The sequence below is a fragment of the Leptomonas pyrrhocoris genome, assembly GCF_001293395.1.
Source record: "Leptomonas pyrrhocoris isolate H10 chromosome Unknown, whole genome shotgun sequence".
NCBI lineage: Eukaryota > Euglenozoa > Kinetoplastea > Trypanosomatida > Trypanosomatidae > Leptomonas > Leptomonas pyrrhocoris.
In genome coordinates, this window is record NW_015438372.1 from 340,364 (window position 1) to 359,152 (window position 18,789).

The following is an 18,789-nucleotide window of genomic DNA, read 5'->3' on the forward strand; positions in this document are numbered from 1 at the left end:
CAAACAGCAAAGATCAACGTATCGTTCACATCACAACCGCCAGACAACGTGTGCACTTGGGCACAATCCATAAAAAGACAGAAGGGGAAAAACATATATATATATGTATATACAAAGGGAAAGGGAAAGGAAATAGCTGTGTAGAAGGAAAACAGAAGATACTCCCCAACAACAAAAAGTACAGGTATAAATGGTAGTGTGTTGTCTTACATGCTACATCAACACGCTGTTTGGCGACGAGCGCTGCTGCTGCTGCTGCTGCTGCTCGGCCACGTACTGCGCCACACGCTGCATCCACTCATGCAACCCGGCGTTATAGAAACACAGGGAGGTGTGGCCGCTGCTGCTGCCGTTGTACCCCGCATCCGCGTCGTCGCCCCCCTCGTCACCGTCCACCGTCTCCGCCGAGACTCCACCGAGCCAGTCGCACAGAAAGTCCACCATGGTCGGCGTCAAGGGACAGCGTGGCATCAGCCGTCGCACATCGAGCTCCACGCGGGCCTCGTCCACCACCGCAACGGCAGTGCCGAATCCCACAGCAGCCGACACGACCGCCTCTAGCAGCTCTCGCAGCAGACTCGCCTTGGCCTCCTCCAGCTCCTCGGCATGCTGCTGACGCTGCCGCTCCCGCTCAGCCATCTGGCGGGCACGCACCGCGGCTGCCAAATCATCGTGCGTCGCCGTGTTCTCGTTGACTGCGCCGCCTGCGAGGGCGAGAAGAGACGAGTCCGTCGTGTTGTTTCCTGAGGAGTTGGCGTTGGCGGCTCCGACGCGCTGCGCTGATTTGCGCATGATGGAGGACGAGTTGTTGCTGGTGGACGCGCTGATGGCGCCGGCGGATGCGTTCGACACACTCATTGCCAAGGAACCACCACTTCCCGCAGTAGCGGGCAAGGTAGAAGCAAAGAACGCGGAGGAACCACCACCACCACTCGAGCCAAGACCCACGCCACCGCCGCTAGCAGCATTGCTGTTCGAGCTCATCGCCCCGCCTGCGGTGGCGAGGTGCGTACGCAGGGTCTGCTGCGCCTTCGACACCGCAGCGGCGAGTGCAGATCGGGTCGCGTTCTCCCCTCGGCCCCCGTCCGCTTCCGCCTTGGCAGCTTCAAGGACGGCGTCAGCCTGATCCGCTGTCTCAGCGGTGGCGTCCTCTTCGCCTGCCCGGTGCAAACAACGCAGGACGGCGCGTAGGTGACGCCGCAGCGTCTGCACGGTGCTGTCCGACATCTCCAGCGAGACGGAGCGCCAGCGGAACGTCACGGGGACTTGCGCAGCGGCCTCTACAAGTCCTGGAGAGCACGTTTTAGTGCTCTCATGCGTGGTGTGGTGTGTGGCGGCGTGCGAAGGAGACGACGCACCGCCGGTAGCGGCGTTGCCGCCGCGTGTCGTCTTGCCAGCCGCGTGTGTGCGAATGCCGGGCGCAGGGGACGTCGGCTTCACCGGCGCCGTCGTCGTCGTCGTCGCTGCGTTCTCCTCCACCCGCGTCTGCGCGCCGGACAGTCCTTCGCGCTGAATCTGGTCGAGGAACGCCCAATTGGTCGAAGGAACGAGGCAGGCAGCGCGGGGGGAGGTCGAGGTCTGCGCTGGCGGCCACACCGTTCCGCTAACTCCTGCGTGGCTCATGACGGTATCTTGATCGCTGCTGCGGTGCGCAGGGGCGACGGTGGTAGAGGCGGCAGCCACGGTGCTGTTCACTGCACCAAAAAGGCGAGTAGTGTTACGCCCACGGGAGAAGGCCACGGATGACCCACCACCGCCACCTGCAGACGCGCCCAGTGCTGCCGCTGCACCTCCTGTAGAGGCCATGGACGCACCCTGAGCACTCGCCACCCCTGCCCCGCCATCTGAGCCGGCACTCCCACCAACACCACCACCGCTCGCAGTGAAATTTGCCGCCGCGACGAGGTGGGCCGGCGGCAGCAGCAGCACCGCGTCGGTGGAGAGAGCTGCCTGGGCGGAGGAGGAGGAGGTCGAGGTCAGTACGGGGGCCTCCGTGATGCCAGCGTCGTGCAGCGGAGAGACGGACAGGAAGAGCTGCCACGTGGCCGTCGTGGACTCCCCTGCTCTCCCTCCCGCCGCATCACCACCTGCAGCAGCGGCGGTCGAGAACGTTTGACCAGACTTTTTGCCGTACACGAAGGACGGGGGCGAGTGCCCGGGCACCTCGACGGCGGCCGCCGCCACGGAGTTGTAGAGCGGCGCCCCGAGGGTATCCGGACCCACCGCGGAGAACAGGTCCACCGGGAGGGCCGACAGCAACACGGGCGGCACCAGCGCCTTCCAGACATCCGCCTCCGTGAAATTCAAGGCGGTGATGCCGCCGGCATTGGACGCTCCACCTTGTGCGCTTCCCCCCGCCCCGCCAAGCCGCCTCAGCACCGTACTGCTCGACTTGCGCTGCGCACTACCGGTGCCCTTCGGATGCGGCTGTTGCAGCTGCTGCTGATGGATCAGCACCGCCCCGACCGCCTCCAGCAGCTGCTGTCGAGTATCATCGCGGTAGCAGAGGTAGGTGCAGTTAATGGGCGGGGAAAGGGATTGTAGGTGAGACGTGAGGAGCTGCACGGCGGTGTCGTGCTCGAGGGCGGTGGCGACTGGCGTGAGCGCCAGGACAGCGGCGGCCTCGTCGGAGAGCGTGGTGAAGGTCAGGGCTAACGCCGGCACGCTGAGAAGGGAGGCGAGAGGGGATGCGGCGGCAGCGGCCGCTGTCGCCACTCCTGCTGCGGAGGACGACGACTGCAATGATGCTGCTGCGCCGCCGCCGCCACGTTTGACGCCACTGCCAACATTGGCAGCTCCTTGGTCGCGATTGCCGCCGGAACCGCTACGACCGCTGCTGCTGTTCCCTGCGTTTGCTGCCGCGCCTGTCGCCGTGACGGATCCAGAGGCGCCGGCTGCTGCTGTGGCGGACGCGCCGAAGAACTGCTGCTGGACTTCGGGCAGGGCGTAAAAAGGATGCGAAATGACTTCTGCCGCGAGGGAGGGGGAAGGGGAGGTGCCGCCGCCGCCGCCGCCGTGCGCGTTCATCCGTGCCGATGCACTCTGGAGCTGTCCGACGTTGTCGTGGGTCTGCTGCACCGCCGCGCACAACGACTCCGGCCACTGTGCCTGCAGGAGAAGCGCGATGGTGTCGCCGGCCTCGGAGGAGGCCAGCCGGGGATCTGTCAGGTAGCCGCGGAAGCTGTCCGCCCCTGTGCGGACACGACGCTCCATATCCGTGACCAGCCCCGCGAGAATCGTGCAGGCGGCCACCACCGCCTCAAACTGCGGTAGAAGCGCCTCTTCCGTCGCTGCTGCTGTTGCTGCTGCCGGCGCGGTACGTTTCGTGTCTCTGCGCCGGCGAGTGCGAACATCACGGATGTGAGCGGAGAGGACGGCGGCAAGATCAAGCAGCACGACGCGCAGCATCGTATGTCGCTGGACGGGGAACTGTAGAAGGAGCTGCAGGGTACGGAGGAGCTCCTCGCAGACGTCGTGCACCGGCGCCGGCAGCGCGTTGAGGGCGGCGTCGCGTGAGGACAAGACAGGAACGGCTCGGGAAGGCTCCGCGGCCACACCGGCGGTGGTGATGGAGGGCGCTCCATCGTCGAGTGCGAACTCCACCGTTGCGGAGTTATTCGTGTTGTCGTCGTCATCGTTGCTGCGCCGCTGTCGCGCGTTCAACGCGTCACACACCGCCCTCGCCCTGAGACGGGTGAGCAGCAGCTGCGATTCAAGCCATTGACCCGGGTGCGCCTGCGTGGTGTACTGCGCACCCACCGCCTCCAGCGCTTCTCTCAACAGCACGATGGCGCTGGGAGTCGACGCGACAACGGTCGCGGAAGGGGCGTCGGTAGAAGGGGGCGCCGATAACAGTGCGCGGTTGCGTACGCTGCCGCCGGCACTCATCGAGACCTTCCCCCCTGGCGGCTGCGGAGAGGGTGACGACGGCGGCATCTGCCACTGCAGCTCGGAGGCGTAGTGGTTCATGGCGTGGTGCAGTTGCCACACATCACGCGTCTTGGCACATCCTGACAAGGGACAGAGCGGCACCACTGTATGCGCATTGGGGGATTCCAGCACAACCACAGGCCGCGAGGGCGACAGCGGGTGCCACGGCAGCACCCCGCGTTCCGCCACGGCCACCTTAAACAGCTGTGTGACAAGACGCCGGGCGCTGACGGCCGAGGACCGCGGCGACGTCCCGGCGTTCGCCTGCTCTGTCTGCCACCACAGCAGCGCCACGGCAGCGCTGCCATCGTCCAGGGTGCCATCCGTCTCCTTCTCGGGTGTGAGTGTCAGGAAAGGTGCGGCAGCGCGCTGCAAGTCTGCTGCCACCACCGCGGCTTCCTTCAGCTGGCCCATCTGAGTGAGAGCGTAGAGGCGGTAGAGTTGGAAGGCACGTCTCTGCGCACCCGTCTCACCAAAGGCGTCGCACAGCCGCAGTCCTTGTGCGCCAGCGGCGTTCTCCAGCTGCGCGTACCGGCGGAGAAGGCAGTAGCAGCGGCACATGAGTTGCCACACGCGCATCCAATGGACGTAGGTGCAGTTGAACGGCAGAGAGGTGCCGCTTTTGCTGCCACCACCACCACCACCGCGACTACCTTGAAGGCCATAGCCGCGTAGGGACTGGATCATTGCTGTGGGTGTGGGCTGTGGGGATGGTGAAATGCTGCGCTGCCTCGCTTCTCCTGCGACCGACGGCGCCACTGCAGCTTGCTCGTCGTTGTAGTCGGCGATGGCGGATGTCAGCAGCTGCAGGCAGGCGTTGTACTGACCTTGCGCGGCGAGGACCTCACCTGTGAGCAGGACGGCCCATTGAGAGATGGCGGCCAGGGTGTCGAGCCACGCCACACTTTGTGCTGATGGCGCTGCACTGCCGCGCTCCGCTTCCCCGGCAAAACTCTGCATCACCGCAGAAGCTGCTGCTGCTGCTCTTGCTGGGTCGGACCCGGTGTAGCCCGCATCCCCACCGCTTACGTTAGCGGCGCGAGTACGCGCATTCGTCTCCGCCGACACACGCGTTGCCCGACTGGATGTTGTGTTGTCCGTCTCCTCCCCCGCACCGAGAGCGGCGCTCCCGACGGCGGCTGACGGCTGACCTACCAGCGCGTATCGCACATCGACGCTGCGCAGGGAGTTCAGGAGGACAAGGGCGAAGCGGCACGCCTCGCTGCACGCGCTCGTCGGACGCTCCCCGGTCGCCAAAAGAGGGAACGCCGCGGAGGAAAACGCCAAGGACGCCAAACTACTACCACTGCCGGCAGATGACGGAGGCGCGGGCGAAGAGCCGCGACGGTGACCGCCAGATGCAGTTCCAGGAGCCGCAGCCGTCGTGGAGATCGGCGCGGCAGCGACAAACTCGGCGCAGGCGGACCTTCCACCCCCTCCTCCCGCAACACCGCCTTCCGAGCCTGTCGCGGTTCTCGAAAGCGAGGACAGGGAGGGCGGAGAGCGGAAGAGGTAGGTGAGATCGCCTGTGCCGAGCCGGACAAGCACTTCAGCGACAGTCAAGCAAAGCCGCCGGAGCAGGCACACGCCGTACCGACTCTCCAGTGCCGGAGAAGCCAGCAACCCACCCACCAGCGGCAACGCGAACGACGTTGTGGCCGCGGCGGCCATTGTTCGGCTCGTAGGGCTGCTGAGGGAAAGAACAGAGTCGACGGCAAGACCTGGCAGGCAGGCCAGAACAAAGGCGCGAACCGCGGCGATGTTGTGCGGCGAGGACGGACTGTCGTCGTCGCGGTAAAAGAAGAAAAGAGATGCAACCGAGGCGGGGAGGACGGTGGCCGCAGCGGAAAGGGAGAGCGCACCACCACCTCCGTCTTTACTCCCACTTGCCAATGCGGCTGCGGCGGAGCCGGCAAAGGACCCTCCGCTGACAGACCCACTACCGCCCGTCAACGCTCCCGTCCCTGCCGCGGGCTTCTTCGCGGGGGTTGGGGAGATGGAGGGGGCCGGCGCGCCTGCGGCTCGCGAGGTGGCCGCAGCCGCCACGGCAGCCGCGATAGAATAGTAGCCGGGCAGACTGTCCATGCCCAATACACCCCGCACCGGCTGCGGCAGCCCAGCGCCGACGCAGACCGAGTGGATGTGCCGCATGGCGACGGAGAAGCTGCCGAGGTCGGCGGCGGCGGTGGCCCGGACAAGGCGAGCCGCCACCGTCAGCTCCACCTGCTGCAGATGCACCGTCGCCATGAAATCGCTGAAGGCGCCGAGGACGGCGGCCTCGCTGCTGCAGTGCGACTGCACGAGGAGCTGAGCGGCGTTGGTGAGAGCATGCACAATGTGGGCTAGCGTGTCAGGCATCTGTGTGGCGTCGCGCTGCGACTGCGAGCTGCGGATCGCCTTCCCTTCCCTGTACATGGGACTCGTCGCGCTGAGGGCCGCGACGTCCAGTTGGTTGTACTCGGAGTAGGGAAGGCCTGCGTCGTGCCAGCGCGGCAGTCGTGACGCGTCCTTCACGTCGCTGCTGCTGCCGCCAGCACTGCCTTCCATCACTGCGGGCAGGCGCCAGTACTGATGGACCAGCAGCGCACAGAGGAGCTGCGCCGCCATCGCGCGCGAGGCGTCGGTTGCGTAGGCGTGCTCTGCGAGGGACGTGAGTGCCGCCACCATCCACACCAACTCCTCCACACCGCGATGACTCGTAGAAGCGGACGAGGATGAGGACGACGACGAGGCGATCAACGGCGGAGGTACGATACGCTGCGTGTGCCAGTCATCAAAAACGTGCGGCGTGGAGAGCAGACAGTCCAGAGCGTCCATCCAATTCCGCTCTGCCTCCTTCAAACGACCCGCCGCGCAGTAGAGACAGCCCTGCTCATAGAGGCACTCCCCGAGGAGGTGCAGACGGCCTGCCGCGCGCAGCGCCTGCGCGGCTCGCTGGTACGCCTCCATCGCCGCCTTCCACGACACCGCGCCAGATGTAGAGGTGCTGCTCTGTGTCGATGGCCCAGCACGATTCACCGCTGCGTTGGGCAGGACAGGCGATGTGGACCACTGCCGCCGCACCGAGCGCGCGCTGCGAAGAAGCCACACCCCGTCCGAGACACTCCGCAGCCCCTTCTCGTAGGCCAGCACGGTGGCGCCGCGCACCTCGGGCTCGCAGCCTTCGTCGTTCTCCTCCAGCTGCATCAGACGCGGGAGCAGTTCCGTTGCGTAGCGGCCGTTCGTGAGCTGCTGTGCGGTGCGGTACGCCGCCGCAGACGTCGCTGGGCTCGCCTGCTCCAGCGCGTGTGCCAGCGCAATTAGCTGATGAACCAGGTCGGCTTCCGTCATATCCCGTCCGTAGGCCGCGGCGTCCACAGACGTTAGAGAGGAGGAAGACGAGGTGCCTTCGCTGCCTTTCCCTTTCCTTGTGGTGGTGTCGGCCTCGATGGCGGGTGGACGCGTCGATGCGTTACTGCCGCCGTGTGCCCCTGTCGAACCGCCGCCCATACCCTCAAAGGGTGAGTACGGGAGCGTGTCCACGGCACCCGTGTGCGCTGCCTCGCGGGTCGGATGCGCTGCGGTGCTCACCGGGTTCTTACCGGCCCACGTTTGCCGCGCCGAGTTCACAAGACGCCCTGTCCGCTTTCCCTTCTCCGACACACGCGCTAATAGTTCAGCGGCAGAGGCCAGCAGTGCCTTCAGCGACGTCGACTGCTCCGGGAGGGGCAGCAACAGCTGCTGTGCGACTTGCAGAATGCGCACCCGCTCCTGCAACTCATCGCGGGTCGCCTCCGCGCGCGTCTCCGCCTCCGCCTCCACGCACCAGCACAGCTGCAGCAGATGAAACCGCCGCTGCTGCCTCGCCTGCACACCTGCGCGGCGCGCCATTTTTTGCTCGCCTCTCTTCCCCGCCACGGAGGTCAGCGTGAAGAGGGAGGGGGCGGTGCACAGTAAGTCGTTTCGACGCGACCACGACACCGCCGCACCCACCTTGATGACCGGCGGCTGCAGGACACAGTTGTGCACGTCGCGACGGGCGTCGCAGTAGCCCTGCTGCACCGCCGCAATGGCGAAGAGAGGGGTGACGAGCAGCTGGGACACGAGCGCAGCCAAGGCTGGCGAGGACGGTGCGAGGGGCAGCGGGGCCTCCTGAAGGTGGCTCACCGCCAGCTGCACAGCGGCAGAGGCGCGTGCAGGCAGCCACAGGTGCTGAAAGAGGTTGCTCGCACACACGCAGTGACGCAGCAGATCCTCCGTGACCTGCGTCGGGCTCTCCGTGTCCGCGTCGTCGCAGCTGCTAGTTGGTGGCGGGGCGACGCTGGACTTCTTCGTGTCTCGCGGTGATAGACGAAGGGACGAGGGGGAAGTCCCGGCTCCACCTGCTGCTGCTGCTGCTGCGTGTGCTGTCGGTGCATCGCCGCCTGCGCCATCCGTACGCGCGAGAAGCTCCTGCAGGATGCGCTTCTGCTTTGCGGCGTCATGCTGCGCCGTCGCACCCATGTGCAGCAAGGCGGCTTCTATAAGGTGCAACTGCGCCACGTACGGGGTGTTGAACTGCACGTAGCGTTGCCGCAGCGTCCGCCCTGCACGACTGCGGCGCCATCGCGCTACCCCGCACGTCAGCTGCTTCAACTTCTGCTCCTCGACAAAGGAAAAGTCGCGCGTGACTTCGGTGTAAGGCAGCCCAGTAGACGGCGCCGCCTCCCCAGTGCGGTTGGCCTCGTCATCGTCTGTGTCGTCGTCGTCGTTGCCGCGGACGTCCGCTTTTTTCGACCTACCGCCTGCCCTTTTTTTGTTTCCTTTGCGGTTCGTTTTCTTCCGCGACGTCGACGCTGCGGCTGCCTTGGCGCTTCCAGCGTCTGCCGCGGTCGGTGAAGCCGCGGTGGCGGCGGAAGGCGAGGCCGGTGGCGAGGGGCCGCTGCCCTGAGTTCCCTGCTGAGGACCTTTTTGCTCGTGCTGCTGCTGCTGCTGCTGCTGCACCTGCCCGGCGAGGTTGAAGCCGCCACGCGTCAGCCACGCCTCCGTTTCCGCGTCGACACTTGCAAGGAAGGCGCGGATGGCGCAGTGGTGCTCGTGGACCTGCGCCCGCACGCTGCGGATGACGTGTCGCACGTCCATCGTGACAGCTGCGGCGGACACGCACGCACTCATCTTTCCGCTGACGGCGCCACCAACACCACCGCTGATGCTGTTGCTGCCTTCTGCGCCGCCTGCAGCTGCACCGCCACCCGCTGAGGGATTCTTCTTGCGACTGTTGCTGCCGCTGCTGCCGCTCGCACTACTACCTCCACCACCCCCACCGCCGCCACCGGCAGCGGCAGCGTTGCTGAGGGCTGCGCCACCCATGGAGATACTCTGCGTGTCATCATTGCAGAGCGCGAGCATTTCCCGTACCACGTGCACCGCCAGCTTCGCGTAATTGGGGTCCTCATTGTACTTGTTGAGGGTTTCCATCAACCCATGACACGCGGAGGATACTGCAGGGGTATTGACAGAGCTGTTTCCCGAGCGCGCGTTGCCGCCGCCACGTGCCCCTGACGCCGTCGCCGCTGCTGCCGCTGCTGCTGCGCTGGATGTGTTGTGCCCCCCCTGCTGCTGAGCACCGCCGCCGCTTGCCGCGCTGTTGCTGTTGCGCATCGCGACACCGTACTGCTGCAGGGCCGCCACGATCTCAATGTAAATGGGCCGCAGACCGCATAGCTGCCCGCCTGTCGTGGGGGTCCCCGTTGCTGATCCCCGTCGTTCCCCTGCCGCAGGTTCGTTCCCGGAGTTCGCAAAGTGCTGCAACTCTCGAAGCGCCTGTGCAGCCTGCAGTGCGGCGTGACACACGAAATCGTACTGCGTCTGCATGCGCGACACGCCGTCGTGCTCGGAGGCGGCTGTGGGGGACGCAGACCGGTTCAGTGCGGCCGACACCGCCGGGACCGCGACGGTGCCGGGCGGTGCCAGAATGTAGGTCCACAACGACGGGAGATGGAAGAGGATGTCCTCCAGCAGCTCCATGAACTCACACGGCATGTGGGCATGCAGAAAGACAGTAGAAAAAAACGCTGCCCCGCCGCGTGCGTTGGTGTTGTTTGGGCTGCCGGGGCCGCCCGTCCTGGGTCGTTGGGGAGAGGCGCGATGCCGCTCCACGGACTCGCCCTCGCTGACACCGCCCGCGACAGGAACGGGCGTGCCGCCGCCAACGCCGGGTCGCTCCTCGTCGTGGTGAGGATAGCTGCCATCGTCCTCCCCCGGCAAGTAAGCCACTCCGGCAAAATACAGCGGGTTCGCGTTGGGGTCTACCGTCGCAGGCGTCAAGGGGCTGACCGTGTCGGACAACAAAGCCCCGTCTGTGCCGGTGGTGTGATTGCTGTTGTCGCGCTTACGACGAGGGCTGCGCCCGGGCCGACTAGACGCCGGGCTGTTTCCACCGTTGCCGCGCTCGCCGCTGTCGTCGTCCTGCACGGCTGCGGCGCACAGCAGCGTGTGTCGCCGGTGATGATCAAAGACGCGTCGGGCCCACAGGGTGACCGCAGCGCTGGTGTGCAAGAAGCGTCGCTGCCGCGAGTTGGGGTTGCGGAAGACGCCGTTCCACACATGCGCAAAGGTGGTCCAGAGCAGCTGCAGGAAGGCGTCCATCATGACGGCAGCAGCCGCGGCCGCCGCTACGGCAGCGGCGCTGGCGCTGGCGCTGGCGGTTGCGGTCGCGTTCGCCGTGCCGACAGTCAACGGACTTGGCGATGCGGTCAGCAGAGCCATTTGCTGTTGCTTGAAGAGGACCACGACGCGGAGCGCGAAGAGTTGGACGTCGCCGTCGGCCCACTGCGGGGAAGACGCGGGCAGATGCAGCAGGACGTTGCACAGTTCGACCAACAAGGGTAGAAGGAGGGCGGCGGCAGGGGAGCCATCGCGCGACGCCGCGGTGTCCGCGCTGCGAGTTAGATACTCCGTGATGGCGGACAGCAGCTGCTGCGCGGAGCTCAACGTGAGCTTCGAGGAAGGACCGTGGCGCTGCACGCTGTCGGTGTTGCCCAGGCCAACGCCAGCAGTGTCGTTCTTCTTCGTTTTGTTCGCAGCGTGGTGGGCGGCGCGAAGAGCTGTGGCGGCCGCCGCGGACGGCTCCGGCAGCTGCTGGATCTGCAGCGCCAACAGCAGTCGATACGCACTCTGCAAGCTACCTAACGCGGACGTGGAGGAGGAGGAGGCGGCGGCAGCAGAGGACGAGGCGGGGGTGGAGCGGGAAGCGAGGGCACTTAAGGCACGGCAGAACGCCATCCGCGTGGTGAGGCTGCAGTCCTCGAGAACCGCCCATTGAGGCCGCAGCAACAGCTTCTGCACAAAAGGCGCCGTCGTCAACACCGCGTCTGCCGTATCGGCGTTGCTGACCTCTGGTGACTCCGTCAGCAAATAACGGTCCAGCACGCCACGCACCAGGGCAGTCTGCTCGGCGGTGCCGCATCGACTACAAGCCTCTGCCAGATAGCACCACAACAGAATAGGTGTGTAAATGACAAACGCTTCTTGCGTGCATCGAGGAGCCTGTTGCTGCTGCTGCTGCTGTGCGGTCGTGTTTCTACCTGTGCTGCTGCTGCCGCCGCCGCTGCCCGGTCGGTGCGTCGCCTCAGTTCCGGTGATCATCTCGACGTCTGTCAAGGCGCGAACAGCCTCGTCAACGAGTTTCTGCTGAGCGGAGGGGTCAGCGGTGTTCAGCGGTACAAGCGCGGCACACACCAGCGCTTCCAAAAGCTGAGCGGAGGTGGCCAACGCTGTCCCGGCCGCAGTGTGCTGCTGATCCTTCACCCATCGCTTCAGACGCACTTCCTCGTCCTTCGCGGTGGTGGGAAGCAGCGGCGCGTCTTGCTCTAGTGTCCGCAGGATGCGCAGCTCCTTCGCTGTTGGCCGGCCGTAGATCTGCTGCTGATCGTGTCGTTGCTGCAGCGTTTCGAGGTCAACGTGGCGAGCCGTGTAGTCGGCGTGGTGGGCGTGCAGGCGGGAAAGGTGCCACCGCACCGTCACCCACACGTGCGTCAACTCCGTCAGCCCGTCTCGCGCCGCGACGAGCGCACGACACGTACTGGCCGTCGTCGCTTGCCGCTGCTGCGCCGCCGCCGCCGTGCTCGACGAGGGGTTCTTCGATGGGTACGTGTGGCCGTGATAGCCACGCAGGTAGCTGCTACTGCCGTATGGGGAAGCCACGGTAACAAGAGCCGAGGCGTGCCGCAGCAGCGACTCCACGTGCGCCTGCAAATGAGACCGGGTGAGCTCGAGCAGTCGACGCACCGTGGCGCCGTGGGCGAGGAGGCGGCTGAGCTGCACCGGGGCCATTCGAGGCCCCCCCGTCATCGTCGTCGCCATCGTACCACCGCGCTCCGCTGTGGCGCTGGGAAGGAGCTGCAGAAAGCCGTTGCTGGCGCGACGGGTCACCGCCGCGACGCCGCGCTCGTCCAGCTGCGGGGCACCGCTGCTGCTGCTGTGCCACAGGAAGGACAAGACACACCACACAATCGTGGCGTAGTGCGACTCCTCTCGCGCTTCCAGCTCTTCCTGTGCGCGAAATGGGTCTCGCGATGCTACTACTGCTGCCGCTGCTGTTTCCGCCGACGTGTCTTCTGCGCCGGTGGCGGCGACCTCGTTGTGCCCAACTTGTTGTAGCAGGCGGCGGGACCGCTGCTGCTGCCACTGCGCGCGCAGGGCTTCTCCGCACCGGAGAAAGAAGCTGCCCGCGTCGGTGGCGATGGGCTGTAACAGCAGTGCCGCGCAGGAGGGCGAGGGTGGCGCAAAGCTATTGTTGTTGCTGACGGTGTGGTTGCTACTCGGGCTCTCATCGACCGCAGGGCAGAGCGCAGCCGCCACCTTTTCCACCAACACCGCCGCAACCTTGAAGAGGCTCATCGAGGAAGGCAGGGGAGACCACACCTCATCTGTGTAGCTCAGCGCCTCGTTCATGTCGTCCTCTTCGAAGTACTCACGCAGGGCGACCGCCTCGTGCCCGTCGCCATCGCGCAAGATGCGGCGTTGATAGCGGGACAAGTGCAGGGATGCCTGTGCTTGGGCGGCGAGGCGGGTGTAGTCGTCCACTGCGGAATGGGCTTCAACACAAGACGAAGACGGAGGGGGAGAGGCGAGGCGTTCGCCCGGCTGGCATATCTCGCCGGCAGGGGAAGACACCAACGACGGAGCAGAGGGTGCGGCCAAAGGTGCCAAGACGTCCAGCGCGTAGGCGGCGTCCTCGAAGAGGCCCAAAACGGACGTGAGAGGACTTTTCTTCTGGGACGTGCTGTGCTGCGGTGGCTCTTCTTCCTGTTGCTGCTGCTGCAGTAAGCGGCGTGGGTGGTTTTGGTGGAGCATGACGGCGAGCAGCAGCGCACGGAGCAGCTGTGCGCAGCGCATGGCGCACTCCACACTCGTCGTCGTTGTCGTCGACGACGCAGCCCGAAACGTCGCTGCTGCTGCTGCGGTGGAGTTCCCGGTGGACTTCATCGGAGCACTCTTCTTTGCGGGTGGGGTGAGCTGCGCACGCCACCACGACTCCATGGCCAGTCCCACCCGCACCGCCACCACAAGCCGCGGCGAGGCAAAGACGAGCGTGCGGAGGGCCGTCACGGCACGCACGACGCCGGCCTCCACGAGACTCCTGGAAGTGAAGAGTAGGCCGGCGCCGTTTCCCCTGTTCGCGGCAGCGCCGTCCGCCACGCTGAACAGGGCATCCCACGAGATCCAGCGCAACACACAGCGCGTGTCGGCAGGGTTATAGAGAAAACACACGGAGGCACCTAATGATGCCCCCGCTGAGGGAGAGTAGTAGCGTGCGTGGCGCAGCGGCAGCGTGGCCTTCCCATCGTGCAGCGCTCCACCACCCCCACCACCGCTCGCAACGACGTCACCTTCGGTTTCGATCTCGTCACAGTAGCCCAACACATCCACCGTGTCATTCCACACCGCGGCTAGTGTGAGCGTGCTCAGCGGACCGAAAGCGTGCCGCCACCCCGCCGTCGCCGTAGCAGAAGCCGGGGACGTGGACGTGGACGCGCCAGACAGCGGAAGCGCAATCCGGCCCGTAAGTCCTCGAAGGGGTGCCGCCGCCGTCGCGTTCTGCGTCGTGGGTGGGTCAGCGGCGCTCGTGGCCTTCACGGCAGCGGCGTGCAGGAGCACCTCCAGTGCCTCGACGCAGCCGCGGTACACACTCTGCAGGGCACGCCGCCGCAGCGAGGCCGTTGCGGCGTAGCCTGCGCTAGCCCCACTAAATGGATTGAGGCTCGAGGTGGAAGAGTCGCAGCCGAGCGCGACGATCGACGCACGCTGCCGGCCCCCACGCGCAGACCGCCGCTCGGCTGACTCGTTGCGCTTCCGCGCCGATTCCCTGTCGTGCCCAGCGGCACCGTCGCCGCCCTTCGCGGAGCGCCTCTTGCCGTCCCTTCTGCTGCTGCTGCTGCCTTTGTACGGGGGTGCCTGTGGCACCGCGCCCGCTGCCTCGACCACACCCACCAAATGCAGAATCAAGTCCAGTGACAGGCGAGGGAACTGACCGGCCAAGTGCACGACGGCTGGGTGGTCGTGACGCAGCTCCGCCGGCACGGGGGAGGCAGGCGCGACGCCGCCAGCCAGTCCGGCCCCTTCACCCGGGGCGGTATTAATTGACGACGAGGCCACGGTTGTTTTCCCCTTTGCATTCGATTTGCGCGGTGGGGGGGATCTGGAGGGGGACGGCCGCTTGGCGGTGCCCGCCCCCTGCTGCTGCTGCTGCTGCTGCGGTGGTGGCGTCGTGGTGGTGCTACCCGGTGCGTTCCCCCCTTCCGCCTCGTCGCCTCCTCCGACCACCACCACCTCCGCGCCGTCGTCCGCCGTCGCATCCGTGTAGTCCGTTTCCTTTGCCGCGGCGGCCAAGGCAGCGGCGACAGCGGAGCGGCCCGCCAGCAGCGCACACTGTTGCTGCACCAGCGCCATACAGGCCCACAGCACCACAAGGAGACGCGTGCCATTCATCGACGTCACCGCCACCAGCCGCCGCGGCAGCAGTGATAGCGACGGCGGTGGTGATGGAGGGGATCATGTTGCCCGCCCCCCCGCCGCCTCGCCGCGATGCACGTCGCGGCGACATGTCGTGCATAGGGTTGCTCGCAGCGCCACCAGTAGACGCAGGCGCCCACGACGCCGTCACGAGGAAGGCGACGGCTTGCTGCACCGCGGCTGCGATGGCGGCCATCGCGGTACGCGCCGTGGTAGCCATATGCAAGGCCGTTGACGCGGGTGAGTCTCCACCTGCGCCGGAGTCGGCAAAACTACCACCGGCAGAAGCAGTGGTAGTTGTAGTAGCGGCAGCCAACGGGGTTTGGGTGCCTGTGACGGCTGCCTCTCCTGGCGGCTGGACCGCAGACGCCTCCGGGGACGCCGAAGCGAAGGCGAGATAGGCGTTGCTGGTGTTGCTGCTGCTGCTGATGCCGCTCCCTCCCTGTGCCACGGCGGCTCGCCAGGTCGCCACGAGCAGCCATCCGGCGCACTGCTGAACCGCAGCGTCCAGCGCGAGCGTGGTGGAGGGGGGCGGCGGCACCGGGTCGAGGTACTCCAGTTCCACCAACTGCAGGACCTGCTGAAGGGCGTGCTCGGCTGCGGTGACGGCGGCCGCCGTGTCGTCCTCAAGCTGCAGATAGCCACGCTGGAGAAGGGTGTACTCCTGCAGCCGCCAGGGTAGATAGTCCACCGACGCCAACGGAAGGCAGGTCTTGGTGCAGGGCTGCCGTGGTTGCGTTGACTGCTGGGGCTGCTGCTGGAGCTGGGGTGTGGCTTTGTTCAGGTGCAGTTCAGACATGGACACAGAAGCCTGCAACGCCTCGAGACAGCGCTGCGTCACGGCCGGGCGGAGCTCCCCGCACCCCGGCTGGGCCATCTCTCCACTGGCGGTGCTGCGAAGGTAGGCCAGAAGCTGCTCGGCCATCTTCGCCACATACAGGCGAGTTGTGAAGAGGACCGGCGCAGCCACTTCGTCCACCGCGTACACCAGCGCCGGTGCGTCGTCCAGGAGAGAAGTGACGGAGAGGGAGGTGACGCTCGGCTTTGCGGATTCTGGCTCCGCCAGCAAATCCAACAGCTTGTACCCACCCGTGACGATGATGGCGCTAACGGGCTTCATGACGGCGGCGGTGCGCTCCATGTCCTCCCGCATGCGCGCCTCTTCCTGGTGAATGACGGAGGCGGCACTGAAGGGCGCCGTGTACAGCACCCGCTGCTGTTGGGCCACCATCTCCTCTATGCACGCGCACGCCGCCGTGCTCGACGCCATGCCGGCGGCATCGCCGTACACGTCTGCCTGCAGCAGGTCGTGAAAGCGGATGTAGGTGAGAAGGGCGCGATAGTGCAGGACGCACTTGTAGACCTGCAGAGCCAGCGGCAGCGGCACGTCGCTCGCGAAGGTGTCGAGGTTGTCCGTCACGCGAACCCCTCCCACCCCGTCCTCCGCCGCATTTCCGGTGCGCTGCGCCTCATTTGCTGTAGGTGTTGTGGGGGCCGTCAAGGACGGACTGGCGAGCTCGGCGCCGTTCGGGGAGAAGAGATTCTGCTTTTGACCATCTTTGAAGGACTTGCCTTTGCTCACGCGATGACGACGCAGGGGATGGCCGGGAGTTCCAGCCCCGGCCTCGTTGCGCTGCTGCTGCTGCTGGGATGACTGCTGCGGCGTCTGCCGTGCCACCGTGCGCGGATGGCGCTCGATGCAGCGCGTGACAATCGGCTCATAATGGCTCGTGATGTCCTGCGCGATGAGCTGCAAGAAGCACGACTGCGCCTCCTGCGTAAGACCCGCCTCCGCAAACATCGCAGCGTAATGCAGGCAGTCTTTGGTAAACGTCAAGGACGCTTCCAGGCGGCGCAGGGCGTTGGCGCTGTTCGCTGCGCTGCTGTTATTGTTGTTCGTCCGCATGGAGGAATGCGGAGAGCTACTCCGCTCACGGCCGGAGAAGGACGTTGCAGTAGAGTGCGACCGCTCGATATCGCCCAGCCGGCGGTGGAAGGACTGCGACGTCTGCGTGTTGGCGAGGGAAAGAGAGATGAACGACTGCGCTGGCGGGTGGGGACTGGCACCGCGTCCGTCGGCGCGCTTTGCTGGAGCGGCGGCGACGTCCGTGTTCGATGCTGATGTCGTTCCTCCTGCTGCTGCTGCTGCTGCTGAAGTACCAGGTGCGCCTTTTCTGATCTTCTCCGCAGACGTCGTGCGCACATTCCGCGTCGCTGCGGCGGGAAGTGCGGGGAGGTTCGTGACGGCGGACTTGGTTGTCAAGGGTGCTGAAAACAGGCTCGGCTCACGCGACAGCCCACCCCCTTCTTTGCGAGACCCACGGCGGGTCAGAAGAGAAGACTCACCGCCGCTGCCGTCCGCCGCGCCTGCCTCGTCCTTCGACACCTGCGCCGACACAAGAGCCGCACGCTGCAGCTTCCGCACCAACTCCAGTAGCTTCGCCCGTGCCTGCTTTTGGCTGCCTGCCCGGCTGGGGCTGGGGCTGGTCGACGTCGCCGCCACGGCCGTGGTGGCACCGCCTCCCTTGCTGCTTCCTTTGACCGCTTTGCCTGTATCCGCAGGTGCGGCGACAACGGCGGTAGTGGCGGCGAGCCCTGCCGCAGGCTTCTTGGCGAGGGTCGCATGGAAAGAGGGCAGGCCGTCATCGATGGGCGGTAGGATGGGGCTGTAGGGCTGCTGTGCGTTGCGGATGTACGACGTCAGTTCCACCTCCAGCTGGCTGCGGGCCTCCTCGATGAGGGACATGGCAACGCGCGCAGAAGATAAAGGAAAAATACACAGAAAAAGGCTGTGTTCACACGCTCGCGAACACCACCGCTTGTTTTTTTTTGAATTTTAATAACAACAACAACAAGAATCTGGCGGCACAGGCAACGCGTGTAAGACAAGGATGGGGAAAAGAGGTACGCCGTACCGATACCGCGACAACCGTCAACACAAGGAAGGAAACACGTAAACGCAAAAGCACACGCAAATACACAGAGGCACCCGAGGCAAAGCGCGGACAAACCCACGCAACACAATAGCAGCAGATATTGTGGATTGGACAGTCCGATAGCCTTCCCCTTTTCTCTGTTTTTTTGTCTACAAAGAGTGCCAGAACAACAACAATAACAACGACAATAAGTTACACGTCAGCTGGTGCGTACACTTCTAACAGCGACTGCGTGATCTTCTTCCGAGAGAGAGAGAGAGAGAGATCAAGAGAGGAGAGAAAGGAAAAATAAAAGAGAGAGAAAAACAGATATGCGTTGATCTTGTTTACATCGAAAAGGAAGAGGAGAGAAGATGAAGGAAAGGAAATAAAAAGACTTTCGAAGACGGCGCCAAAGCGTGGTGTATCGTCACCGACTCTAACCCAAAGCCATACCCAATGCTGCAACGAGAAAGGCGTAGAAATGGGCGATGGAAGTGGTATATATATTTAAAGCGGCAACAACGGCGAGAGAAGAATATGAAGAGTTAAAAAAAAAGTGATGAGTGAAGGGACAGAATTATTATTGTTTTCTTTTCAGGGCGTTGTGTTGGAGACCCTAACCCTGTGCATGTCGCTTTCGCAATCATCAGACGTAGAACTGCACAAACGATCGTCCATGTCACCAACAACTGTCGAGCTACACCACTTGGGACGATCAAGTATCATTGCTTTCTTTTTACTCCCACATCTCTCTCTCTCTTGCCAGTTCCTCACACGATACAACGACTATCTTGAAGAAGCAAGACAAAATCCTTGGCAGCTGACGCACACACGTTTTCTGGCACCGCTTGCGTTCTTTTTCTTGTTTTCTTCTTTTTTCACGCTAGGACACGTTAAGTCGATAATACGCCGAGGAAATAGTTCTCCTTTTAATATATATATATATATATATATATATATATATATA

At 64.8% G+C, this 18,789-nt stretch overlaps 2 protein-coding genes across 2 annotated transcripts; both read right to left on the bottom strand.

Annotated features, from left to right (window-relative positions):
- Positions 1–213: 213 nt before the first annotated feature.
- Positions 214–13,377, bottom strand: ABB37_06950 (hypothetical protein; the record flags this gene model as incomplete). Its single annotated transcript, XM_015805406.1, has 1 exon — positions 214–13,377. The coding sequence occupies one exon, from the start codon at positions 13,375–13,377 to the stop codon at positions 214–216; it is 13,164 nt and encodes a 4,387-aa protein (XP_015656019.1).
- Positions 13,378–14,668: 1,291 nt separating this feature from the next.
- Positions 14,669–18,282, bottom strand: ABB37_06951 (hypothetical protein; the record flags this gene model as incomplete). Its single annotated transcript, XM_015805407.1, has 1 exon — positions 14,669–18,282. Exon 1 carries the CDS (start codon positions 17,648–17,650, stop codon positions 14,669–14,671), a length of 2,982 nt encoding a protein of 993 aa, XP_015656020.1. The 5' UTR covers positions 17,651–18,282.
- Between the last annotated feature and the right edge of the window lie 507 nt (positions 18,283–18,789).